The sequence below is a fragment of the Alternaria viburni genome (genome assembly GCF_023758015.1).
Source record: "Alternaria viburni strain BMP 2772 chromosome Unknown scaffold_26, whole genome shotgun sequence".
Taxonomy (NCBI): domain Eukaryota; kingdom Fungi; phylum Ascomycota; class Dothideomycetes; order Pleosporales; family Pleosporaceae; genus Alternaria; species Alternaria viburni.
Window position 1 is genome coordinate 349100 of NW_026055795.1, and position 26031 is coordinate 375130.

At 54.1% G+C, this 26031-nt stretch overlaps 6 protein-coding genes across 6 annotated transcripts; 3 read left to right on the forward strand and 3 right to left on the reverse strand.

The window, feature by feature from the left end:
- Window positions 1-1491: 1491 nt before the first annotated feature.
- On the reverse strand, window positions 1492-4964 carry CEF3 (translation elongation factor EF-3; the record flags this gene model as incomplete). Its single annotated transcript, XM_049358562.1, has 5 exons — window positions 1492-1593; window positions 1646-1669; window positions 1784-1795; window positions 1852-4723; window positions 4780-4964. The coding sequence occupies 5 exons, from the start codon at window positions 4962-4964 to the stop codon at window positions 1492-1494; spliced, it is 3195 nt and encodes a 1064-aa protein (XP_049207032.1).
- A 2396-nt stretch (window positions 4965-7360) lies between these two features.
- Window positions 7361-8038, forward strand: J4E79_009720 (uncharacterized protein; the record flags this gene model as incomplete). The annotated part of the gene is made up of 2 exons (XM_049358563.1): window positions 7361-7567; window positions 7634-8038. The coding sequence occupies 2 exons, from the start codon at window positions 7361-7363 to the stop codon at window positions 8036-8038; spliced, it is 612 nt and encodes a 203-aa protein (XP_049207033.1).
- Window positions 8039-8774: 736 nt separating this feature from the next.
- Window positions 8775-11561, forward strand: J4E79_009721 (uncharacterized protein; the record flags this gene model as incomplete). Its single annotated transcript, XM_049358564.1, has 1 exon — window positions 8775-11561. One exon carries the CDS (start codon window positions 8775-8777, stop codon window positions 11559-11561), a length of 2787 nt encoding a protein of 928 aa, XP_049207034.1.
- Window positions 11562-16524: 4963 nt separating this feature from the next.
- On the forward strand, window positions 16525-18441 carry J4E79_009722 (uncharacterized protein; the record flags this gene model as incomplete). The annotated part of the gene is made up of 3 exons (XM_049358565.1): window positions 16525-16561; window positions 16684-18221; window positions 18277-18441. The coding sequence occupies 3 exons, from the start codon at window positions 16525-16527 to the stop codon at window positions 18439-18441; spliced, it is 1740 nt and encodes a 579-aa protein (XP_049207035.1).
- Window positions 18442-20516: 2075 nt separating this feature from the next.
- J4E79_009723 (uncharacterized protein) lies at window positions 20517-21235 on the reverse strand (the record flags this gene model as incomplete). Its single annotated transcript, XM_049358566.1, has 2 exons — window positions 20517-20557; window positions 20623-21235. 2 exons carry the CDS (start codon window positions 21233-21235, stop codon window positions 20517-20519), a joined length of 654 nt encoding a protein of 217 aa, XP_049207036.1.
- Window positions 21236-22204: 969 nt separating this feature from the next.
- Window positions 22205-23280, reverse strand: J4E79_009724 (uncharacterized protein; the record flags this gene model as incomplete). The annotated part of the gene is made up of 2 exons (XM_049358567.1): window positions 22205-23142; window positions 23193-23280. The coding sequence occupies 2 exons, from the start codon at window positions 23278-23280 to the stop codon at window positions 22205-22207; spliced, it is 1026 nt and encodes a 341-aa protein (XP_049207037.1).
- Window positions 23281-26031: the final 2751 nt, after the last annotated feature.

Below are 26031 nucleotides of genomic sequence, written 5' to 3' on the forward strand. Positions count from 1 at the left end.
GTCGGACGGGATGACTGGGGGGTCGATACGCGACACTTGGCCGGAACTTCCATGATGCCGAGAAGGCACCGCACGACTGCGCATTTCAGCTCCACGGGCAGTTGGCCAATGCCTCCGCCGCGGAGAGACAATAGAAAAAGACCTATTCGGCCTCTCTCTATTCGCTGCTCGTTGGACGAGATGACCGAGGATTGATATGCGACGCTTGGCTGAGGTTCGGTGGCTCCCCTGGGTGGGTATCGCACGACTCCACATTGGAGCTCCGCGGGCAGTCGGCCAATGTGGCCGCCATCCCTCGCGATCAACTATGTGGTTGTCCTCCTGTGGACCCTAGGTAGTCACATAGTTGATCGCGAGGGATGGCGGCCAGCAATTGTGGCAGTAGCGCACGACTGCGCATTTCAGCTCCGCGGGCAGTCGGCCAATGTGGCCGCCATCCCTCGCGATCAACTATGTGACTGTTCTCCTGTGGAAGTAGCCACATAGCTGATCGCGAGGGATGGCGGCCAGCAATTGTGGCAGTAGCGCACGACTGCGCATTTCAGCTCCGCGGGCAGCCGGCCAATGTGGCCGGCTGTGGTGTGGCAAAAACAACGATGAGGGAGACATATGGTGTTCCTAAATCCATAGAAAGGTGCAGGAGGTTTCGAGAATTCGACACGCGACACTTGCCGAGACTTTTAAAATTACCGTTGCAACAACTTCGAGTAGACTGTCGTTGTCGTAGCTGAGGCAGATTGTTGTTGACCTGCTTTGTTGGGAATTGTGATGGCATATAGCTCTCCACTATTGCGAGCCCTAAGACGAACCAGAGAACGCTCACCTGCTCTGAGTAAGAAGCTATGATGTAGGCGAAGGAGTACCAGGATACAGAATGCGCAGCCGACAGTCGCATGTAGCTGTTGTAGTCCGTGGAAGGAGAGTAGTGAAGGACGTCGAACAATCGACGACGACTGCTGGTAGTGATGCGATGCCTACATAGGCGCAGGCTACGACAGCCAGATATACACGATGCGAATGTTAATAGATGCGCGTACTATGTCGTGATGAGAAATAGCGCCAATTCCGGCGATCGTATCATGACACGCTTGCGAAGAGAAGGCGCAAGACAAGGAAGGGATTCGGAGTAAGATGTACATATCCGATGGGCCTTCTCATGGTGTCAATACAGCTCCAGACACCAAAGCTTTATAAGCTCAGGAAGTGGCAACGATATGCGGATGGCGGAAGTAGCAGTTCATCATGGGATGTATAATGGAAGACGATCAAGCATCTGCAGCAAGCAAAGTGAAGTGTGATGGGAATCTATTTCTATCTTCTACAGATGTGAATCCGCAGATGCTTCCGTGAAGATTTTGATGACCAGACGCCGAACAATAACCACATTATGTCATGAAAGGCCGACATGCAAGTCGGCATGCACCACAAACCCTCGTAAACCGAACCATCAATGGAAGAAAGGAAACTTTTCGGAAGTGCCGGGAGTGTCGCTTACTCGTCCTCGTCGGAGAAGACCTCCTCACCGCGCTTGCGGCGGGCCATGCGGTCCTTCTTCTTCTTCCTCATCTCGGAAGATGTGAGCTTGGCTTTCTTCTGCGGGGGAAGTCAGTATACGTTTTTTTGCGCGTTTCTTCTTCGTGCTAACCTTTTGTGATGCGATCTTGTTACCCTATTGTCATAGTTAGCACATGTCTTGAGAGGATAGGGTACAAGGGGGCCGCCAGGGGGGTGGGCGGGTCGAATCTGGTCGACAACAGGAAGCAGGAACGGGGAAATCACGGACCATGGCGTCGAACTTTTGGCATAAGTTAGCATATATTCAGACAAAAGTTGGGTTGAGTGATGACATACCTTCTCCTCTTCTTCACCATCGTCCTTGGCAAGACGGGGACCGGCACCCTGACCTTGCACCCAGTTGTGACCGGAAGGAGTCATGCGACCGTCCATGACAGCCCAGACTTCCTCAGTGAGGTTGGCAGTGAACTCGGCGGAGTGAGTAATGATGATAACACCACCCTCGAAAGTCTTGATGGCCTTGGAAAGAGCACCAAGAGAGTCACGGTCCAGGTAGTTAGTAGGCTCGTCGAGAACGATCAAGTGAGGACGCTGCCATGAGCAGGCAGAGAGAACGACCTTGACACGCTGACCTCCGGAGAGACCACGCATACGGGAGTGAGAAACGAGCTCAGCGTCGAGACCGAAGTTGGCGCAGTGGGCCTCAATCTCCTTGCGGACAAGGGGACGGAACTGACCGCTGGCAAGAGCCTCCTTCTGGTCAACCTCGGCGACCATCTTGGCGTGGGAAGCCATGATCTCGGAACGAGGAATCCAGGCGTTGTCAGCAGACATCATGGGTGTCCAGCGCTCGTTCTTCATGCCGACGTTCTCTCCGAGAGCGAACGAACACTCGTACTCGTAGGAGTTCTTGAACTTCCTGCGGGAGTTGATGCCGATGACGCGACGCTCGGTACCCTCGATCTTGTAGATCTTGTCCATGGCCTTCTCGTCCTCCTCGGTGACGATCTTGTTGGCACGGTCCATGGTCTCACGGTCCTCACCAGTCTGGAAACGCCATTGAATGTACTCGGAAGGAGTCTTGTCGAGGTGGTGGTCGATGTGAGCGAAAGCGTGCTGCTTAATGTAGGCAATACGGATGTTCTCGTGGTGGTAAATCTCACCCTTGGTGGGGACAAGCTCACCAGTCAGGACGTTGACAAGGGTGGACTTGCCGGCACCGTTGGGACCAATGACGGCAATACGGGATCCGAGCGAACATTGGAAGGTAATGTCCTCAATCTGGGGCTTGGAGGTACCCTCGTACTGGAAGCTCATGTTGGTGGCACGGAGAATGGCCTTGGCCTTGGTCTTGACACCCTCAAGGAAACCGGGCTCGGGGAACTTGAACTCCATGTCGGAGGCAGCCAGCTCGTGGTAGGACTTGGCAGAGGGCACACGCTTGACGAAGTCGTCAAGGTTACCACGGTAGCGCTTAAGCTTGAAGCGCTCGTAGTGGATGACGTGCTGGATGACGTTGTTCAAGAACTTGCTGTCGTGGGAGATGACAATGGATGTGCAAGGGGAGCTGGTGAGGTAGTCCTCGAGCCACTTGACGTTCTTGACGTCCAAGTGGTTGGTGGGCTCGTCGAGCAGCAGAATGTCGGGCTTCTCGAAGACAGCACGGGCGAGCGCGAGCTTCATCTTCCATCCACCGGACAGAGCACCGATGGTACCGTTGTACATGGCGTCGGTGAAACCGAACTCGTTGAGGGTAGTCTTGACCTCTGACTCAGGGGTCTCAACGCCGACGGACTTGAGCTTACCCATGGTCCACTCAAGAACGGTCATCTCAGTATCAGCAGAGTCCAAGTCGTGCTCGACGTAGACGGTCTTGACCTCGTTCTGCTTGGGGAAACCCTCGACCTGCTCGTTGTTGATAGCGCGCATGAGGGTGGTCTTTCCGGAACCGTTGGGTCCGAGGAGACCGTAACGCTGACCACGCTTGAGACGGAGATGAGTCTGGTTGAGCAGGATCTTGGCACCGTAGGCCAAGTTGAATGTGCAGTTGCAGAGATCCTCGCCCTCCTCCTCATCGGGCTCGACGGCACGCTCAGCGGCGGCACCGGGAAGAGATCGCTTGCGGGTCTCCTCGGTAACCTCCTTGGCCTTCTCATCACCGACAAGGACGGCAACGAAAGGACCGGCGTTAGCCTGCCAGTTGAGAGGCTCGTAGTCCTTCTCGTCGATCAGCTGGCCACCAATGGCACCAACGTAGTTGACAACAGGGGTGAAGCGGTCGTCGATCTTGATGCTGGAGGGGATAGCGGCCTTGAGGTGGTTGGCAATGGTGGAGATGTCACCAGACTTCTCGATCTCAGGGATCTTGCCGTTCTCGACGTGACCGACACGGATGAGGGTGTCGAGACCCTGGCGGGTCTTCTCACGGGCCTCGGGGTCAGCCAAGTTGTCGTGGTTCTTCTCAAGCGCGGGCATGAGACGGGGCAAGAAAGCGGCGACAATCTGGGGGTCCTCGACAAGCTTGCACATGTTGTCGATAATGACGGCAGACTTACGCTTGATGGCAGTCTCGCGCTCGACGAGACCACGCTCAAGCAGGGGAACCATGATGGCGAGGGTGGGCTCGTGGACATCAGTGACGAAAGTGGTGGCACCGAGCAAGTGAACGGTCTCGGGGACGTTCTCAGGCTTAGCGATACACTTGATGAGCTCGGGAATGAAGCGCTCGATATCCTTGTTGGAGATCAAGGAGCAGAGAGTCTCCATGGTGCCGTAGGCAGCCTTCTTGACCTCAGGCTTGGTGTCCCACATGGCTCCCGAGATGACGGGAATCAGGTCGGGGACACGGAAAGCCATCTGTGCGGGGGCGCTCTTGGTGAGGGCCTCAATGCACTTCAGGTCGGTCATCTTCTCGGGCCACTTTTGTGCGTTCTCGAGCGAGTTGATGATGTGGGGGATGATGGCCTTGACGGCGTTGGGGTTGGCGGCCATGACGATGGACTCGGCGGCGGTCTGAGCAGCGACCTTGACGCCGCTCATCTTGTCACCGACCGCGGCCAGCACGTCCGGCAGGAGGGAGACGAGGTAGGGCTCGACCGAGGCGGAGACGTGCGAGTGCTGGGCGATAGCACGGATGGCATCGAGAGCGCGCTCGCGGGCGACGGCATCCTTCTTGCTGGCGAGTTGCTTCTTAAGCACCTGGACAGCCCTGGGTGTGTGTTAGAGACTGCACGGTGGCGGGGGAGGGGCAGAGTGCAAACATACTTGGTGGGAGCGTCAGCCTCCTCAATGTCGCCGTTGATGAAGGTGGCGATGGCCTGAGCAGAGGCGTTGATCTCGTCCTGGGCCTTGGACACGGTCAACTTCTGCATCATCTCCTCAAGCGCCTTGAGCGACTTGGAGTTCTCGGACTTGATGTCCTTGGCATCATGCGAAGCAGCAGGCGCCATGTTGTCGGTGTAGGTAGAGGGGGGAGGTGTAGAGAGGGCGGGAGAAGTAGGTGGGGTGGTCCTTATATATGGACTTTGGCGGGGCCTAAAAAACTTTTGGCGCGAAAAGATAGAGTGAATCTATCCGGGGGGTATCAACGCGAGGAATCTGACTCGCAACCTTTCTATGCTACCGGGCACAACGACAGAAAGAAGGGAAAGGGAGTGTGAGTGGAGAGAAGCGGCAGTGAAGGCTCGACGGGCTCTTTAAATTTGAACTTGCTGTTTGGTGGGATGTTGGCTCGCTTTGAGATTTTACCGCACGGGCCCTTATCGCGCTGAGGAACCCGACACCAGCGTCGCCGCCCAGGCCTTGGGCAATTATTTGCCTATGATCTAATTCGCATCCCATTCAACGCCAAAATTTTCCTTCTCGCCGCATTTTCCCCACTCATCTAGCACTCCCCGCAAGTGTCTTCTTCTATTTCTTCACAGTAGACGGGCAGCAGCTTTGCCGCCGCTGGACCCATGTTGCAGCCCACGTTGCAAAAGGCCATCTATGTGTGGCGAGTTTGGGTAAGGCGCGCTGACCGCCTTCTTCAACAAGACACCGTAGCCAACGACATGCAGCCAACGGTTGGGAGCCGCGGGAAATGCGCGCTGAAGATCAGGGACTGCACTAATCCAACCCGACCGCCATGTCAGCATCCTTACAATAGAGCACACATTTCAAGCCACGCCATTTACAACACATATTCTGCCAATTCTTCCACCGCGACCTATGAAAACACCACGGCATACAACTTCTAGCTCAATCTACGGGCGTTCTCCTGCTGATGGGGCAGCCTTGCCGGCCACTATTCGTACAGCCCTGCCAAGTCGTCGCGCTACGGCCACAAGCGGAGGCTCCAGACTACTACCTCCCCGATTCTGCCGAAGTCGAGACAGCAAGCGTTTCTGGTACCCTCGCCACCCTGCGTAGACCACCGCCGAGCCATCACCGGCACCACGCCGTACTATACCAGAAGTATTAGGGACGGTAAAATCTTCCGAGACTACTTGTCAGTATAGCGCATGACATACCGAATCTGACCGCCCTGGTGTCGCCGTGTATGTTCCCTGTTCATAGGATTACTAACATGACCCTTACGACGGCCCGTGACGGATGCAGAACACAACTACGAAAGAGTTGGACCCTGACGATGTCGAATTGTTAGCCGTATGCGAACCATCGCTCAACCATATTGCGCTCCGCAAACCCCCACTTCTTATCGATACCCCGGATTTCAACGTGTCAGAGTTCCTTACAGTACGCTTGTACCAATCCGTCAAACTTCAAGTCTGCGCATACATGGCATTGTTATTATGGTGAAATGTTGATGCAGAGCAGGGCAACAAAACGCGGTCTAGTAACTCTATATAGTGAATGGCATTGTTATCTGCAACGGCACCTTGTACGATCATACTTATCTACGTTGTGCGAGCATACACTCTGTCGTCTGTCCCGAGGCAGTCGCGTATAAGTCAATTCACGTCACTTACCAAAAAAGCATGCAGAGCGCCTTCGGATCCGATACAGACAAAAGTAGCACCTTAGACAAGGGAAAGGGTAAACGCTTTAGAGCCTACATCAACCCTAGGTTGTCCCGTTCGCGTGTTTTATTCTCGTGCAGTTCGTAGACAATTTAGCTATTCCCATGTATACGATAGTAGCGAACTGCGAAATCTGATCAGATTAGCCTCAGTATGGCGTGGTCAATAGCTGCTACAGGCAGAGTCAAGAATAGCCACAGCGCACATATACAGTGATGTTCAGAGAACTGGAGCAACCCCTTCAGATAACGTTGTTGACGACACCCGTATCGATGTTCTCAGGCAGCAGACCTTTTGCATGATCATTAAAATGGCGCCGAAGAGGTGACCGGGGCGGTATTGAAACGAAAAACGCGACGATATCTCAGCAATGTACATGCGTCTGCAGTTATTCAGCAATATCAGGCCAATATTATATAAGTCATCGCAGTGGACTAAATAGTGTTTGTTGCGGTCAATGTAATGTCAGCTACACAGACGAACTCCAGGATGGCAGAGTGGTCAGTGCTGGCGCTTCAGCCAAATTTCCGGTCATGTCCGACTCCACATCCACGACCAAATCGCTCACAGCTCAGCCGCAATGCGACCCATGTCTAACCCGTTGGGTATGATCAGTCTCCGCAGACATGTGGCGCGCGCAGTCAGCTCCATACGAGGGCAAGTCACACTTAAAGCGTGCGTGTGATGCCGCAATCGCACTGGCCTGACCATCTGCCAACCTGCCCCTCCCCCACCGTAGGCGCAACCACCTTCCACATCTCTACCTAGAGCCTTCGTACATCTTTTCTCCTTAGACATCAAGACACATTACATTTAAGAACAACATGTCAGGCCAGGATTACTACGGTCAGGGCCAAGGCCACGACCAAGGCTACGGCTACAGCCACGGCGGCGCGTACCAGCAGCCCCAACAGCCACAGCATGGCTACGGAGAGCATAACCAGGGCTATCCTCCTCAACCTCAGGCGTACGGACAGCAGCCGCACGACCAGTACGGTCAGGGACATCACAGCCCCTACCCACAAGGACAGGTCAGCATTATTGCGCAACCCCGGCGCATCCTATCCACCAGGCTTCAGCTACTCACATCACTGTAGAGCTCCTACCCCCCGCCGTCGCATGACCCCTACGGACAGCCTCCTCAGCACGGCTATGGTGCCCCGCCCCAGGGCCAGTACCAACAGAGCTACGACCCGAACCGCAGCACTTCTCCATACCCTCCTCAGGGCCATCAGCAGCAAGGCTACCACGACCCGAACCAGCAGTATGGCGCGCATCCACAACAGGGCCATCATGACCCGCAGCAAGGCTATGGTGCGCCGGCATATGGTCAACCCGGCGCTCCCGGCGGCCCTGGCGAAGGCGACCGCGGCCTGGGTTCAGCTCTGATGGGAGGTGCAGGCGGCGCGTTCGTGGGTAACAAGCTCGGAGGCGGCGCGCTGGGCACGCTTGGAGGAGCGCTTTTGGGGGCGGTTGGCGCCAACCTCATTCCTGACAAGTAAGCCAAATACGCACCCGAGCGCTTTGGCGGGCATCATCTAACGTGACTCTAGGAAGGAGAAGAAGCACAAGAAACACAAGAAGCACGGTAGCTCCGAGCATGGCTCGCACCACGGCTCACACCACGGGTCTTCGCATCATGGATCGCATCATGGATCGCACCACGGGTCCTCGCACCACAGTCATAGCCACAAGAGCCATAGTAGGAGCCGTAGCAGGGGCGGCAAGAGTAGCTCCAGTTCTAGCAGCGACTCGGACTAGAGACGTTGCGCATTTCGAGCGTTTTTGGCTCAGTAGATGCAGGGCGCACGCTGTGAGGGCAAGGTCGTAGTCATAGTTCTCTTGAATAAGATACATTCATAAAGCTTAACTCGTGCTCATCCGTGCAAATGCTCGTTCCACTGTATCTATGCGCCCGAGTCGGCTTTACTCATACATGGAGTTGAAGTCAACAGCCAACTGTTCGCATGCCTGCCATGGACCTGGAAGGCTGATACGCCTTGCATGCAGATGTGGATCAGACCCTGTTGTCCCAAAGAGGCTAGGCGTGCCACCAGACACGCCCTTTTCCAAGGTTTCTCCACTCTTACTCATCGCCGCAAATTCCAAAAGCAGCCCCGCAACCACGCTATCAAGATGCAAAATTAGTGGGAATAAGTTTATAACTTTCTGTAACAACGTCGACAATAACCTGCACGACACGATTCCACTTCAAAAGTTACTCCAATCAGCATAAACATGGCGGATGTCTTCCTGGACTTCTTCCGCAGTTCATTACCAGATGAACTCGCGGCAGTGCTCGAAACGGCCATCACATCGACAAAATCGGGAGATTTCCTAGGTGCACTCCAACTACCAGAAGTGCAACTACTGCTGGGATATCAGGACAATGAAACCACCAAAGACGTTAAGAGGAGCGACTTTATTCTCTGGAGCGACTACATCTTCGATCGCCTAGGACTCCTTCTGTCGAAACGGAACGAGGAGGAATCTACCCCGATTCAGGAAACATCCGCATATCGGCAGCACGTTTACTTCCTGATCGCCATCGCGGCATTCCATGCATTCCTGCAGTCGAATGTCACTGGACCACCACTACCATTCAAGTCTGCTGAGACGCTGTTGTCAAAAGACGTCGCAGATGATGCGAAACTTCTCAGCAAAACGCGCGCGGACCTTATTGCATCGCTGGGCGCAGATGGTGTTGCGGCATACAAGCTCACACCAAACATCGAGCTGCTGTGCCTTGCGCACACCATCCTCATCAGTCCCCCGATTCAAAAGAACATTCCGGTTTCGGCATGGGCGCGTCTTAGAGTGAACTTTGTGCACCAAAGGCTGCTCAGCGAGCCGGCGCCAAGTCTACAGGATGCCATCTACGATGACTTGAAGGTAGTAGAGGACTTGATTAAGAACTCGGGAAAGAGCGGGGAGATCCAAGACTTGCATACGACCTTCCTCCTGGAGCGAGCGGCGATCCATACGCACCATGGTCTGGATAAGAAAGCTAAAGCGGACCTTGAGCAGGCAACTTTCGAACGGAAATTCGAGTTTGCGTTGACTGGACTGATGGGCAAGAGGACGAAATTCCAACAGAAGGATACCAGTCAACTGATCGTACTCGCCCGAAGTGCGGGATCGGAAACTAACGGCACATCTGATGAGAGCTCAAAGCCAAAGGCTTTGGACTTGAACGACGATACCCTACTGGAGTCAATCTCTTTCACCAACAACACCGCATCTATGGAGATCAAGGATGAGTCCAATCTACCGGCATCGCTCACATCCATGGACCCATCAAACCAGCCATTGCTCGACCCGCTGGACTCCGTCATCATGCTTTCATTAGCCGAGAGCATCAAGAATACCAACCCAGCAGATGGTCTTACAAGAGAACAAACCGAGCCATACGCTACAAGAGTACTCGAAGGTGGTAGCTCGAACTGGCAGGTCTACACCCAAGCTCTTCTTGTGAGGAGTCGCATTGAAGGGTACAAGTCGCGCACAATGGAGCGTGGTCTCCTCCAGCTTCAAGCGCTGGTCGATCAGGTTATCGCAGAGACCTCGGGCGATGCTACTACCGACGCTGAGACTGGCGAGAAGATCACTTCTTTCCTCCCGCAAGCCAAGGAAAGTGAGTCGGCATCGGTTGAGGAACGTCTCCGTTACGTCTTCCCGCTCTGCTCCCCATCTCGTTGGGAGCTTGAGTCTGAGCTCGCTGCGCGATGGGTCGCCCTCGGCGGTCTACGATCCGCGCTCGAGATCTACGAGAGACTAGAGATGTGGGCTGAAGCAGCGTTGTGCTATGCTGCCACTGAGAAAGAGGAGAGGGCGCGCAAGATGATCCGACGACAGCTTTTCCACGCCACCAATGGCGATGACGAGAACGTAGATTTAGATGAAGAGAAGTGGGAGGGTGCTGAGCGGGATCCACCACCAGCCGAAGCACCGCGCTACTACTGCATCCTCGGTGACATCGACAACGATCTCTCCATGTACGAAAAAGCCTGGAACGTCTCCGGCCAACGATACGCACGTGCTCAGCGCTCCCTTGGTCAACGCTACATCTCAGCACGCAACTACGAGAAAGCCGCAGAAGCCTACGCACTATCCCTAAAGATCAACGCGCTCTACCACCCCGCCTGGTTCGCACTCGGATGTGCCTACCTCGAGCTCCTCCAATTCAAAAACGCCGTCGAAGCCTTCTCCCGCTGCGTGCAGCTTGACGACCAAGACGCCGAAGCATGGAGCAACCTCGCAGCCTCCCTCCTGCACCTCAAGCCCAGGGTCCAAGAAAACGCCGACGGCGAACTCCAAGAAACACGCGTAACAAACCACCCGCGCACCGACGCTCTCAAAGCATTCAAACGCGCCGCAACAATCAAGCACGACAACTTCCGCATCTGGAACAACGTTCTCGCCGTGAGCGCCTCCACCAACCCACCCTCCTGGGCGGACGTCGTAACAGCCCAACGCCGCATCTGCGAGCTCCGCGGCTCGACCGAAGGCGAAAAGTGCGTCGACGCTGAAGTCATCGACATGCTCGTCAAACACGTAGTCTCCGCCGAAGACGGCTTCGACATCACGCGCCCCGGTCTCCCGCGCCTGGTAAACGACCTCATGGAAAGACACATCAAGCCACTCATCACCGTCTCCCCCAAACTCTGGCTCATCCTCGCAACACTGTACACGCACACGCAGCGCCCCAGCTCCGCATTGGAATGCCACGAGAAAGCGTGGCGGGCCGTGACGAGCCAGCCGAAATGGGAGTCGGGGTCTGAGGCGGAGTGGAATGCGGTTGTGGATATGACGATTGATCTCGTGGATGCGTATGAGACGCTGGGGCCGAGGGAACGGACGGAGGGATTGGGCGCCGGGGATGGGCAAGTGGTGGCGAAGGATTGGAAGTTTAAGAGTAGGAGTGCGGTTAGGAGTGTTATGGGGAAGGGGAAGGAGAATTGGGAGGATAGTGCTGGGTGGGAGAGGTTGGTGGAGAGGTTGGAGGAGTTGAAGGGGAAGGAGTAGATGGATTCGTGGGTATCTGGTGTTGTGGGGATCTCTTGGGATGAGAGTTGTTGACTAGGAAAGTATAAAAGCTTGTTTCTCTATTGAGATTTTCTACGCGTGTGGTGCTATGCTACTGTTGCTGAATGGAAGATCAAGTATGTGCAGGTACGCTTTTCATTGACGCCATGGTGTCATAAGGCGATAGTCGCATTTGAACCTTACCAGGAGGTGCTTCACCTCGTTTTAGTGTGGTAGTCATGATGTCGTCCTTTTTCATAGGTCTTCGGGCGGTTAGCTATACCATAGAAGACTAGGGATTTGGCACAGTAATGAATCGTTGACGACACCGATAACGGTGACTGTCTATGTGTCATAACTAGACGATTACTGCCCCTCGAGCCGCAAAGTATTAATGCACCTACCAAATTGCTGAGACACTCAGGGTGAATGAAGAACGCAAGACATAGCCGTTGAAGACGTTGCACACCAATCGTTAGAGCGAAAATGAATGTCTCGCAGCGGAGATGCCTCAAAAGTGCATGTGCTCCCTCAGCGGCAAGCTCGGGCGAAGTTCCTGGGGAAGTAGCGCGCCGTGGTTTGTACCACACTCTGCGCTGTCGGTAGTCCCTACCGTGTCAGCAAAGACTGCTGCCCAAGAGCGACTACCCTATTAGTTCGTGCGATGCAAGCTACCCGTCTAGGTGCATGATCAGAGCTGAACTCTCTCCCCACACCCGCTCATCCGGCGGCCAGACCTGGTATCCGGGTTGTCTCGCCCCTTGCTGTGGCGACCGAGAAGGTTTGGTGTGATGAGAAAGTGAGAACAGACCCGACAACCGGGTTCATAAGGGTGTGCTTTGCGAATCGATTCCGCCGCGGAACTTCGGCTGCTGGCCGAGCCTGTGAATATGAAGGAGATGTATCGTGGTCAGAGTGGCCATGCTTATCTTGGATAGTTGCATAAACTCTATTTCGGCTCGGTACCGAGGTGTTGGCTGGATGCTCCTTATCTTGTGATGGGTAGTGTAAAATCCATAGATTATTGACCAATTCTCAAGGTTACTGAAATGTGTGGCAATTAGATGCGTGGAAAGTAGCAACAATGTAGCAGGTGCATTGGTGACAAAATGAGATCCGTGATGCATTTGCGCAAGAGACCGACCCGAACGCTTTCGGAGTAGCCACCATGGGGATTAGCTAAAGCGGGTAATCTCTTTTATGGTGTAGTGAGTGCGACGTCCGAGAGTCTTGTGCTCAGTTCGTGCTACCAGACCAGTGGTCAATAGCCCGAGATCTGCTCGCGTACAAGACTCGTTGCAAGGTTACACATGTTCGCCTTCGTTGCGATCGACGACGGTGTGTTGTCAAGCAGTTCATCTCGAGATCGTTGGCAATTTGTGCGGGATTAAGTAGTGGACAGCGTCCTGGGATTCCACCAAGCGTTTGGACACCCAGGTAGTCTCTGTGTTGGGTCCACTACACTGGGGCGGCTGACTGCATGCCTCTGATATTGTACGACCATCACCCGTAAGCGCGTTTCAGATGACAGAGGCAAATACCCAGCACCGTGGCAAGCATCCTCGTGGAGGATAACATCCTAGTCGCAAGAGAGTGTTCAAGCCATGGTACGTTTTCCAACTCTTATAATGGCTAGAACAGCAATTTCAAGTCGCTCATGCGCAAGTATGGTAATACAATGGCGTATCGAACGGCGTTGTAGGCCGGTCACACGAGATAAATTGCCTCCAAGCCACGGTGACGGCAAACGCGTCGCGTTGCAGCGTGCATGCTGATCCATTTCCGGTAATCACGACTGTGAACAGACACGATGGTAAAGAGAGTGATTTGCAGGCTTGGCTACTACGGAGCTACACCTAATCCAGGTATATTTGCGGGCGTCTTACTAGCAGCTCTGCGTAGCTGACATCGGGGTGGTGGTAGGGAGAAAAGGGCGCTGGAAGCCGTGGAGTCGCCGTGATTGATAGATTTGTAGATTGGCAGTAAGTGGGGCTATCGTAAGATGATCAGTGCAGCCCAAAGTCAGAGGAATGTCGGTACTTTGGAGGCAATGGCAGCACGAAGCAGGGTCCCGGTGTCTGCCAAGGTACGGTGGGAGGAATACGGTCCCCTGCAGAAGACACCCGAATGTCGCATTGCGCTCCTGGCGAGCTATGGTAAAGAAGGCGAACGGATGGCCATGATGGAGACGGCATAATGGCTCGATGGGTGATATTATCACGGAAGCGCTGATGCTAATGCTCCGCTTCTGGCGGCTGACACACAGCCACGAGAGACCCGGCAGGCATCCGTTCGGGACAAGCGCGTTGAGGATACGGCATCAGCTTTCTAAGAATACTACAAGGCCACACTGGCCATGGTTCGCTGGAATGGCACTGCGTGAAGGCCGGATGGAGATAGATGTGGGAGTCGCGTCCGTTGAACGCGTTCGGCAGTCGCGTTGGTGTCGGCAGACGCGTCGGTAGTAACGGTATTTGCAGCGCCGAGTCGCGTAGTGATTAAGAGCGCAATGATGGCCCTGAGGCGAGAATAGATGGTGATGAAAGTTCCGTCGAAGTGAGGGGCTCCGTGGCGGTCAAGTCAGCCTCATCTCGCGGGAGGAGCGACGGGCGGGTGTCGTCGCTTTTTTCCCGATGCGGCGGGATGCAAACAAAGCGAGGCAGCCACGACGCTCTGGCCGAGGCAGGAGCGATGGCTAGCGAAGAAGGCGCTGGCAATGCCGTTGACTACCCCAACGCGCCTGCGTGGGACAACAACATGCCTTTGCCGGCGCATCGCCGTCGAGCCAGCAGAGTCGCGAAGCGAGGCGTAGGCAGCTTTGCGGTGCCTGGCTTGCCTGAGGCTGTTTGGTGTGGCTTTTCTGGCGATGCGCAGGATGGACAGGGGTCGGGCGAATTAAGGTTCTGCAAGCCACACCAGGAATAGATGCATCTTCGCTTGACCGCTGGCAACGGAGCCCATTGCTCACCACACTCCAACACATGCCCTCCCTTCCTGCCACTATGCCATCACCACCACCCTCACATGGGGCCATGCTGAGCATTGCCGCGCATTGGCCGCCATGAGCAGCCATCTGCCGTCATCGCGGCTACTCGTTGTCCACTGAGCACTGGAGCCCATGTCCCGGGCCCCAGAGGCTCATGGCCGCCCTGACAGTCGTCCAACCTAGAGGCCGTAGACGTGCTGCTGATGCTCACTGGATTGCTGGGCCGCATGTATATCATCGTCAAGGTCACCGCCGCGCTGGGCACCCACCATGCTCTTGCTACGCCCGGCATATGCGTCAACCTCGCCATACTCAGCACCCCATTGATCCCTCTCATACCCACCCCAACTGCTCGCCATCGCTCTCCGTGTTTACAGTCTATCGCAATCACAATTTGATTCACATCCAACGCCTCGCGGACACTGTCTGGGAGCTCTGGCCCTGCTTCTCCGCATCCGCGCTTCCTACCATTGCAGAGGTCTTAGGGCCCCACTCCACATCTCAGGTACTGGCCAAGACAAGTGCCCTCCAGCATCAATCGTCTTCAATCTAGAGTTGTGTGTTGAAGCATTTCTGATTGACCCACTGTGGGCAGCCGTCACTGGACAGAGATAATCAGCACTCGTAGTGGAGCCCAGCTTACTGCCACTTTGCACTGCTGCGCCATCCGAGGCCACCCGCCAGAGCCTCAGCGCACAGGACCCAGCCGCCTACTAGCCTTCACCGTTTTTATCCATCAATGCGAACAAAGGGCCCGTCAGGCTTTGCACGACGTGGTGCTCAACGGCCATAATACTAGCCTTTTGAGGGCGTGCTTCACCATCGACAGGCCCGCTAGGCTACCAGGTGGACGGGATCGGTAATCACCAAGAGTCATCCCAGCCCCCAAGAATACCCTGTGCTCACTCGCTCTTCCTTGCAGTTGTGTCTATGCTCCGCCGTAAACGCTCGACCAATCCCGTCTCTCTTCCGCTGCCCTGGGTCCGTTCGTCGCTCGATCCGTACATCAGCTCTACCTGGCATTAACTGTTGCCTACCTCCGCAGTCATAGCTCCGTCGTCCCGCAGCTCCATATACCGTCCGCACGGCAAGGCTGCCGAGCCTCACGCATACTGGCCAGTCCTTGATTAATGTCACTACTCCTTTGTCCTATATGTAAGTCAAGCTGTCAGTCACGTCAAAATGCGGGTCGATTAATGCGACATCCCGTACCAAGTCGCTCACACTCATTTCAGCACCTGGTCGTTGCTCTGAATCAGTGACGATTTGCGCAAGCAAGACGACCCGTTCCCTGTTTCGTCAGTAAGAAGCTGCAATTGTCTGAGCTGCAGTCGGCGAAGAGCTGGACTCACCGCGTTTGATACCGAGACTCAAAGTCGCCCTGGGGCCCGTATGAATCGAACTCCTGAACAGCCCGATCGTTTGTCTCTAAGCAGGCCACTTCTGTCGGCTTCGCTAGTCCCAAGACCTCCGAAAATTGTCTCCGGATCTATCTCCCATCGCATTTGTGGTACTTTGTTGAGTCTACTTGTCGCAAAATCTGCCTGCAACAAGGGTACACTGTCTCTTTACCACTGGGAAGGACGCAGACTCTCACCCCACGAGTCCTGTGACATTCCGTCATCGTCTCACTTCCACCGAGACGAGAAGGCAACACTACCAACAGTCCCTGGAAATTTCCATCCCTGTCGAGCTGGGCCGTTTTATCTTGCCGAACCATCAGGTGCGTTATTCCTCCTACGTGACGGGTCCTCGAGGCGTGTCAGGACACCTGCTTCAGGACCCCTCCATGGCTGCCTGCGCGTTGACCCCCACATGAATATTAGGCTGCCTGCTAACATTCCTCTAGGGATTAGCTAGCTTCTACCAGACGGCGTCCTCGATCAGTGTCAGGACCTATCCCCAGTGTTGCGCAGTTCGGTCCTTGGTGGTGGGCCTCAGGCTGTCCAGGCTGCGAGAGCTGCAGAACTACTATCCATGTCGGGATACAGCAAGAACCATGAGTATGTGTATGGTAAGTGGATTGTGGCTCATCTGACGAGTGTGGAAGCGCACCTGCCATGGTTGGGTCGGCTGAACCCGGCACTGGCCCACGTGAGAACGATTAGCACGTTTGACTGACCACATACATTCCAGATGCCGAAGCCACCAGATCAAATCAGGTTGCAAGCTATCCGAGCATTGCGCAGCCCGCATTCGCCTCGCAGTACACGGATGCGCCCGCGCTACTAAGCCATGAGCCCACGAGCGCAGAGATGCCCTACATCCCTAGCTTGGTATACGAGTCACGCGGTGCAGCAGGCCATCATCCCAATCCATCATTTATCGATGCAGGAGCTCGTCATCCCGCCTCTCTTGCAGATACTGAAACGGAAATCACCGAACAAATTACACCCGCACAAGGCACTGCTGGATCAACGGTAACGCTGCACCTCCGGACGAATTACGATCTTGATGCAAACCAGCATACTTTCATACTCATGTTCGGTAGCAAGAAGTGCGTCGCTGCACTGCAGAAAGTGGACTACGACGACGATGCATGGACCAACTACGTACTGAACGTCGAAGTGCCCCCTTTCCCACTGACCAACACCTTCGATCCAACCATGATGTTGAAGATGCAGATGGAAGACAAGATGGGCAACTTACGATCGGAAACGGACGCTGGAAGATTCACATACACCGACATGTCGCCAAACCTAGCATACCAATCCTCACCCAATTTCTCCAGGAAACGAAAATACTCTCCAGAGTTCGGAAACAGTCGAGGCTACTCCGATGGCAATGTCGCAAAGCGAGCATTTGCGAAGCCACGCGCTTCGTCGGGAGCCTACTCTGCCGCTCAACTATCGCCGCTACCGACCCAGTCTGCGTTGGACAACACGTACGCACAGAGCGCTGGGTATGATATGTCTAAGCAGACAAACTACGGCTCGCAACTGTCCCAGAGAGCTCTTTACGCAGTACCGTCGGGTATTGGCATGAGCCACAGCGACTACAAACTGCCCCAGATGTCGCCGATGCCGCATTCTTATGCCTCCTACAACCCCCTCACTCATACCACTCGAAGCAACACCGCGACCGTTCTGCCCTCACCACCCGCACTCTCAACACCAGTTCTGGTCCGTGCAACACATCTCTCGCAAGGAGACGGTAGTACTGGTTCGACTCAGCCTTTCAATCCGTATGCGATGGGTCCGAGCAAGGCGATATTGGAGATCGACGGCGATCTTGATAAGATGGGCGACAACTGGTCGACAGAGGAGTTGGACGCGAAGAGACGACTTGTCGAGTTCCAAAGATCGCAGCATGGCAGCAAGATAACGACTACTTTTGCGCCCACAACACTGGAAGCTCGACAGGGGCGTGGCATCTGCGTCAGCTGTATCTGGTGGAAAGAGAAGAATGAGTGCTTCATCACAAGCGTAGACACCATTTTCCTACTGGAACAACTCGTAAACGTTCGCTTTACCGTCGAGGAGAAGAACCGCATCCGTCGCAACCTCGAAGGCTTTCGCCCCCTCACAGTCTCCAAGGCGAGGGCGGATAGCGAACCATTTTTCAAAGTTATCATGGGTTTCCCCAATCCCAAGCCTCGTAATATTGAGAAGGACGTCAAGGTGTTCCCCTGGAAGATACTGTCGCATGCTTTAAAGAAGATCATCAGCAAATACGTACGTTCTCCGCAACTAGCTACTGAGAGCGAAGCTAACAAGACCAGTCTGCTAGCTATGCTTCGACAGCTGGCGTTGGACATCTCTCCACTGCGACGACTTCGTACGCTCCAAGCACTGCCCTGCAGGCAACACTGGACGCTCACCGACACACATCACCTCAAACACTGCCTACTTCGACTGCTTCAACGGCCTATACATCCGGCTTGACCTCGTCTAGTCTATCGCCCCATCAAAATGTGGCAGCAGGCTTCGAAGGATCAGCAGGACAAGGCATGCCGGTTGCCCAAAGGACACCTTCAGGACAGGGCATGACTCTGTGGGGCACTACCACTCACCAGATATCACAATACCCCTCGCCTCTTTCTCATGGAGGACGAGGGTCCTGGGACTATGGATATCCCCATACTTCGGCTGCAACGGAAATGCCGCCAATCGCGCATGCGCTGCAAATGCCACGGCAGAACGGCTTGCCAGACTTCAGCCAAATGTCATCAACTCATGGCTACCATCAATACGGTGAAGATACAACGAGGGTGTAGGAGAGGCAAGATTGGGAGACAAAACTCCAAGGGTCACCGATACGACTACGCGTTGCGGGCTCTGATCTGCATCGGGTGATCAACCAATGTCCGCATGATCCATGCGGGCCTAACCCGATGGGGTGTTGCACCAATCGCTCTCCACACCACTCATCGCTAGATTCGCCTCGCGCATCCCGCACACCTTCAGACGTTCGCAGTTCTCTAATAATATCCGGTATCTAGTTTGGCGTTGAGTAGGGCGGTTTCGGCATTTGGACACTGGACGCATCATACCCCGGGGAGGCGGCGTTTACCACACTTTCGGTTTCATCATCGACTACACATAGAGGATCATCATTAACGGTACAAGCCATCTTACGCATACAACCCGATCGCGAACCCTGTCGATACAGGATGGTCAGCTTTGCATTACATTGGCGTTCATTCCACTCTTTCTACCCAATAGTCTTTCCCATCTTCGCCTCTCGGAGTGTTCTTCCACGGAGCTCGAAGTCGATCGCTTTTCAAGGCAACATCCGCGCCAACCACAGTCTCGAGCCCGTCCGCACTACGTCCCCCATGTATCTCGATCCGCATCTCAAGGGAACGCGCAACGAGGCTTTTTCATTTCTCCCATATACCCAAGGCTTGGTGTTCGCCTAGTCGTTTCTTTCGTTTTCTTCAAACTCCAGAGATTCCCCATTTCTTTACCCATCCAACTACACCGTATGTAGCGCAATGTATCTGTAACACACTAATTCTCGCCTACACGCATGCGATCCTTCCAAACATTTTCTCCGCAGCCTGGCCCGCACCCAACATGTCAAGTTATGCGAGCTCCGCCACAATAGAGGGCGCAGTCAACCTTTGGCCCCAATCCTGACCACTGCCTAACACTTGCCAAGGAGCTACGACTTCCGCGGCACCGGATGCGATATAGGCATCAGCTGAGCTTATCAGAGTAGGTGTTATGATCTCAGCATATCGCGCACGTTAACGAGGCGGAATGGGCGGTGGGCATACAAGAGCCCTCACAGATGACCAGTGGTTATCCCGACGCCGAGGACCCGTGTCACACAAGATGTTCAGGCGATCAATCCTGGTCACGAAGTCACATGCCTTGATGAAGACTATCCCACCCTGAGTCCAGACCCTGATGGTTTATAGGGAGTCGTTAGCGACAGCGAATTATCGTCGCAACTAACCGTGCCGCATGCGTTCCATATGTTCGCATCACGAGAACATGCTGCTTTGTATGTTTAGTACGACCCAAACGGCCTAGACCAGACTTCAACCCCCAAAAGGCAGAACATCTGGCCAAGGCGTAATACCAGATACCTTCACCGTGAAATACGCCCGAGCAGATAGATCATGCTTACCGCACATACTCCCATCAGATAAACCACGAGCCGCTTTTGGGTATCACCACGTGCATCTTCTCAGCAGAGCCCCAGGTTCAGCATGTCATACGCGTTCCTCGGGGCAGACCGACTGTTCGGTGCATCTGATCCGTTCTGATCTGACGGAGACGAAAGCACGGTCACGGGGCGTATGTCAGGGATCAGCCCGAGGAGGGCCGGGTGCTGATCTCACGTTGGATCGCGTGGGATAACGCAATGCTTACTGCAGATCGCAGGCGGAAGGGCGCGACTTGCCCTACATTGGGTGAGATGGCTTTGTGCTCATGATGGGTTTGTCGTTTTGTCGCGAGTACTCACGTCGCTGTGCCATGTCATGGTTTTTTGGGTGAACGAAGTTGATAGAGTCTTAGCTAGTCGTCAAATTGGCCGCCCGTTGTTTGTACCGTGTCCTCTATCAGTTGCAAGTCTTGTGTGTATGAGATTTGGGGTGTCCAGACTGTTTGTCCAGACACTTACCAATACAACACTTCTTCAGCTGAATCATCGGATCAAAAGACCACAGAACTTCAAAGTTCGCCAGCTCATCTCCTTCGTTCAGCACAAAAGGAAGCGTGATGTTTACTCTCTCCCTCGTCATCTCCACAGGCACATTCTCTTCGCCAATCGCCTGCACCGAGGTGTCCAAATACTGCACCCCGAAGACACCCAACCAGCTTTGCAGCTTGAGAAACGCCTGTAGCTCCTGCAGAAAGTCTTTGTGTTGCTGTATGTCGAAGTCGGAGATACTGCGGTCATTTCCAGTCCAACTGAACTCGAATGGCGCGATACCACTTTCGGTGAAACGCCATTGCGTTGGAACGACATCAGCAAGAAGCTCTTTGCGAGCCGTATGGTCGTTCCATGGCTGCGCAATATTTTCGACGTGAACGAGCTTCTCGGCCTCCTCAAGCTTGAAGTGATTGTGGAGGAGAGTGAGGCCGAAGAGATTGTGGACGCTGTGGGCGACGAACATGTCTCGGATTGTCGTGCAAATGAAATACTCTAGATTCTGGCTCTCGTAGGTTTTGTAGGCATCGTGGATGTCTGGGGCGGTGTTGAAGTGGTGGGGGGTGTATGGTTCGAATTCCATGTTTGCAAGGGTTTGCACGGAAGGCTTGGGAGGAGGTAGGATAGAAGTCAGGGTGAGCTGGACTGACGAGCAACTTACGCGCAATCTCCACGGCGTTTATATATGCTACTTTCGCGTTGTCGGAGGTGATACACAAGGAGGTTCGTGTCGCCAGCCGTCATGGGTGACGCATGAACAGTCTAGAAACAACTGATCGGTGCACTATTCAGGCTTTGCAAGATGCCTTCATCAAAGAACGACTAATGAGAGGCCTACGGCTAACTCTGATAGAACCCGACGCTCTTATCGCAACACCACGACGCCGGATGTAGACATACCTGCGGCATCACATATCCTTCCTTGGCATGCTTGACGGCGTCTGCGAATGAGAGATCATGCCTTGAGGCTCTTAATAGCATCTCAACCCCTTCTGACGGTATCATTGGTCCACAATCACTGCAGGCGATACGATGGCATCAGGCTGATGAGTACTCAGCCTGACCCCGCAAAGAGATCATTAGAGACCGTGACCGTGAACGTTCGATAGGTCGTGCTGATTAAAGGCGCATAGACTGCAGTGGTGTCAGTCAGGCTATCACGCAAGGTATAGCTCGCAGAGCATAGGTTGGATGACGTAAGTGTGAGATTCTCAATCTCATTGGCAACAGCGATGATTGCCAGACCAGTGCCAACAGAGTAACGATGATTCACAAGCACTGGACTGCGAAATTCTGCTGATGAGTGTCACGCAACATAGTTGAAGGAAGGTAGCAGAATAACAATTGCAATTTTGAAGATACTAGTCTAAGTACATGTACACATTCGAGCTGGCTAGCCAGAACGACTGCAAAGGGGGGCTCAAACGAGCTATAGACAAACGAAAGAAGCCGTAAGGGCTTGCTTTGAATACGAAGAGTCAAACACAACTTTTCCATCCAAATTTTCATGGTGATGGTAGCATCACACATAGGCTGCGATCATCGGAGCGGCTTAGTTCTTGCGGAGGATGCCACCGAGAAGGTCACCGAACATGTCACCGCCCTCAGTCTCCTCCTCGGTCTCCTCCTCAGCCTTCTCCTCAGTACCCTCCTCGTAGGAGTCCTCAGCGGGGTAAGACTCGTAGGTGTCCTTGACGGGAGTGGGGGCAGACTCGTAAGAGCCGAAGGAAGGGGTGGGCTTCTCGTGGACCATGCTGGGCTTGGTGTACTCGTGGACCATGCTGGGAGTGGGGACGGCGCCGTAGGCCTTGCTGGGCTCAGCGTGCTCGTAGGCCTCCTTGCTGGGAGTGGGAACAGCGCCGTAAGCCTTGGAGGGCTCGGGGACATGCTCGTAGGCCTCCTTGCTGGGGGTGGGAACAGCACCGTAAGCCTTGCTGGGCTCAGGAACGTGCTCGTAAGCCTGGCTGGGGGTGGGAACATGCTCGTAGGCCTCCTTGCTGGGGGTGGGGACGGCGCCGTAGGCCTTGCTGGGCTCGGGAACATGCTCGTAGGCCATGGAAGGCCTGGGGGCGTGCTCGTAACCCTGGCTGGGCGTGGGCTTAGCCTCGTAGGCGGAGCTGGTGACTTCGGGCTTGGTCTCCTCGTAAGACTCCTCGTCGTCCATGCCGAACAAGTCGCCGAGAGTCCTCTTGGAGAGAAGCTCGTCGTAAGACTCAAGCTCGTCAGTAGACTCTTCGGTCTCCTTGGGGATGGCCTCGTAGGACTCCTCCATCTCGGGCTTGAGCTCGTCGTAGCTCAAGTCCTCCTTGGAGGGAGTGACGTAGTAAGAAGGCTCCTTCTCCTCCTTCTCCTCCTTCTCCTCCTCCTCAGGCTTCTCCTTCTCCTCCTCGTCCTTCGCGGGCTTGCCGAGAACGTCGTCGAACAAGGTGCGCTTCATGCCAGGGACCGCTGGAACAGAAGAGCCCAAGGCTTCTGTGACTGGGCAGGTAACTGTGTCTGGTCAGTGGAGAAAACGGAAGCGATGGCAGAATGCGACATACCACCGGAGCAGGCCTTGGAGTCTTCCTCTTTGGCCAAAGGAAGAGCAGTGGCGAGCTGAGCAGCAGCGATGATAGCGAAGAACTTCATATTTGCGTCTGAATGAATTCGGTGGGAAAGATCGTAAGAATTATTAGAAGGTATTAGTGTATAGTAGTGACTGTTGTGTGAATGAGATGTAATGAGCTGATGAGCAATAAGGTGGTATGAGAAGTAGCCTTATATGCTCGGATGTCGGTGTCTGTCCTGATGCTTCTTCTCGTGCACGGTGTTGAAGTGTGCTTTTTTGGCATCGTCGTGACTGCACGCATGAAGATCGGATCTGTGCTAATCAAAGCTACCAGAAACGTTCCAGAAGCACTGTTCAACGGCCACTTTACCAGTGCATCGCCATAGCGGTGAGAAGTCCGTCGGCTCGTGGGGAGCGTTGCATCTATGCCTGAATCTGATCGCGCGTCTGCATCATGATTCCAATACCGACCTTGGAGCCGACCAGTGCATTACTGCGAGAATACCAGATTTGGAGACAGCAGTGCGCGCCATGGACATGAACCATTGCTTCACTCGTCACATGAAACGGGGATGAGGCGATCCTTCGACCAAAGCCAGCGCGTTCATGTTCTTTTGGGACATGCCTTGCCGTGTACTTCTCAACATCTGCAACATCTGAAGACCAGACTTGCAGCTCTTCTCAAAAGACAAGGTGTCTCATCTCAAGATCGTGAGCAGTGATATGAAGCTGAAATGGAGTTGGGCACGCTTCAGGCGACACAGGTGTACGACCTCCAAAGCTGTATGCACCAGGCTTCGGCGGTCAGCTAGCCTACATACCTAGCTGTATATCGAGGAAGTGCTAACATGTGCGAAGATCTCGGGTCTGTGGAGTGACAGGAACAACATCGTGAAGTCGGAGTGCAGAAAGAAGGATGGGAAAGAGCAAACATCGTTGGGGATGCAGGACCCACCTAGCGCCTGCTCGGTCCGCCCAAAGCGGGGTCAAGCGAGCACATCAATGGAGCGGTGGACTAGAACCGCGACGCTTCTCAACGGCATCGTTCATCACGTTGTTCATCTTCTAACATACACAGATATGCTAGACTGCCGTGCGCTAAGTCACCATCATCGATAGTATTGTCACAGGATCTACCGCGGCATCTTCCGCTACCAGCACCACAGCCCGACCCCGCGTTCAATCCCATCACTCCGTCCTCGTTATAGTACATTCCTCATCAGAAGCAGCCGTGCCGTAACATTTGAATGGTCCCAGAATACCAAAACATGGATCTCTGCGTTGCTCACAGCTGAATTCCTTACAGCAACCGTCTTGAGGGAAGTCGCCGGGATCAGCAAGGCAATGTTCTGCTCATCATTAGCTTGACTGCACGCACGCGCCTTCTATATTGCTTTCACGCTCGCAGTTGAACAGCAGAGGGATTGACAACGCACCACCGAGAGGTTGACAAGATGTTTGTCTAGACTCGTGCAAAGATAATGAAGCGGCCGATGACGCAAGCGCGAAGAGTAGGTGGATGGCGATCTTCATGGCGAACGAGGAAAGTTGGGTACTCATGGTAAAGCAAGTTTGAACGAGGCTGGAGCCGACTTCCATCTCTTTATTATACACACCATCATTGTTTCGCAAAGACTCTTACGCTTCCTACTTCCGCAAGCTCATCGCACTTTTCTTCTCGTTGTCTCAACATTCTAAGTGCGACGGAGACTAAAACACGAGAGTCGGCGACCGAACTGCTCGCAGTTATCGTGAGATCAGCATGCAACTCGTGTTTCGAGACTACAGAATGTTCCGACACTTTTCTGGTCCGGGTCTCGGTGCGTGAGGCAAAGAAGAATGGCGATCCTGGTGTCGCGCGTTGTGCGCTAAGGTTCGAAGAACGAAAAAGCATTCCTCGCCACGCATGATGCTACTGTCAGCTTCGGGCCTTTCTTCTCAACGTCTGGAGTCGAGCCTGGGGTTCTAGCTGCATGCCATGTGTCGATTGGATTATCACACTTTCCCCTTCAACGCAGCAGGACCTTCCGCCGCACTGTCTTCAACGCTAGCAGGTTGATCCGATTGACAACAGATCATGTTTAAGACTCACACTTCAAGATGCGCAATCAACGAATGAAATGAGCCGGAAGCAGCGAAAATGAGCTTCTCTCGTACACCACCAACTTCTCAGCAACAGACGCTCCGATGACCAACTATTCCAGCCACAGCAGCACAAGCCGGCGACGTGTCTCACCACTTCGGTGTATACAAAACGCCCTGTCCATTCGCCTACCTCTCACCGCAAAGTGCGCCGTACGAACAGCAACCCCTCATTTCTCCGTGACTAACAACTCTCCGGCTTCCTCAACACTTTCGACACCATACACGCACCCATATGATGACGTACGTGACCCTACTGTGCAAGGCTGAATTGCCGTATCCAAGCTTTAACACCATTACACACCGCGTACTTCGCTGTATTCTCGTATCAAAGCTTCTTACCACTCACTCACACACTCCGTGTCACGCTCATTCCGGCATCGAATATACCCGTATCAATGCTTCATAGCGCTCATCCACCTTCTATCTGCCTAGTTTTCCCCCAAGAACTCCTCTCACACACCCCTAAGTTGCTCTGTGCATCCATCATAGCTCCAAACTCTCCTCCGCATAGCACATATGCCAATCGTCCAAATGCCCATGCCCATCCCACCTTCTCTCACACACCATCCCCTTACAACATCCCTCCTGCGGGCGATCAGGAAGCGGTCTACAATGTTCTGTAATTCAGTTAGCTGCGTTTCTTCATCGCTAGATAGTATCGCTCAAATACCACAAAGTAGAAAAGC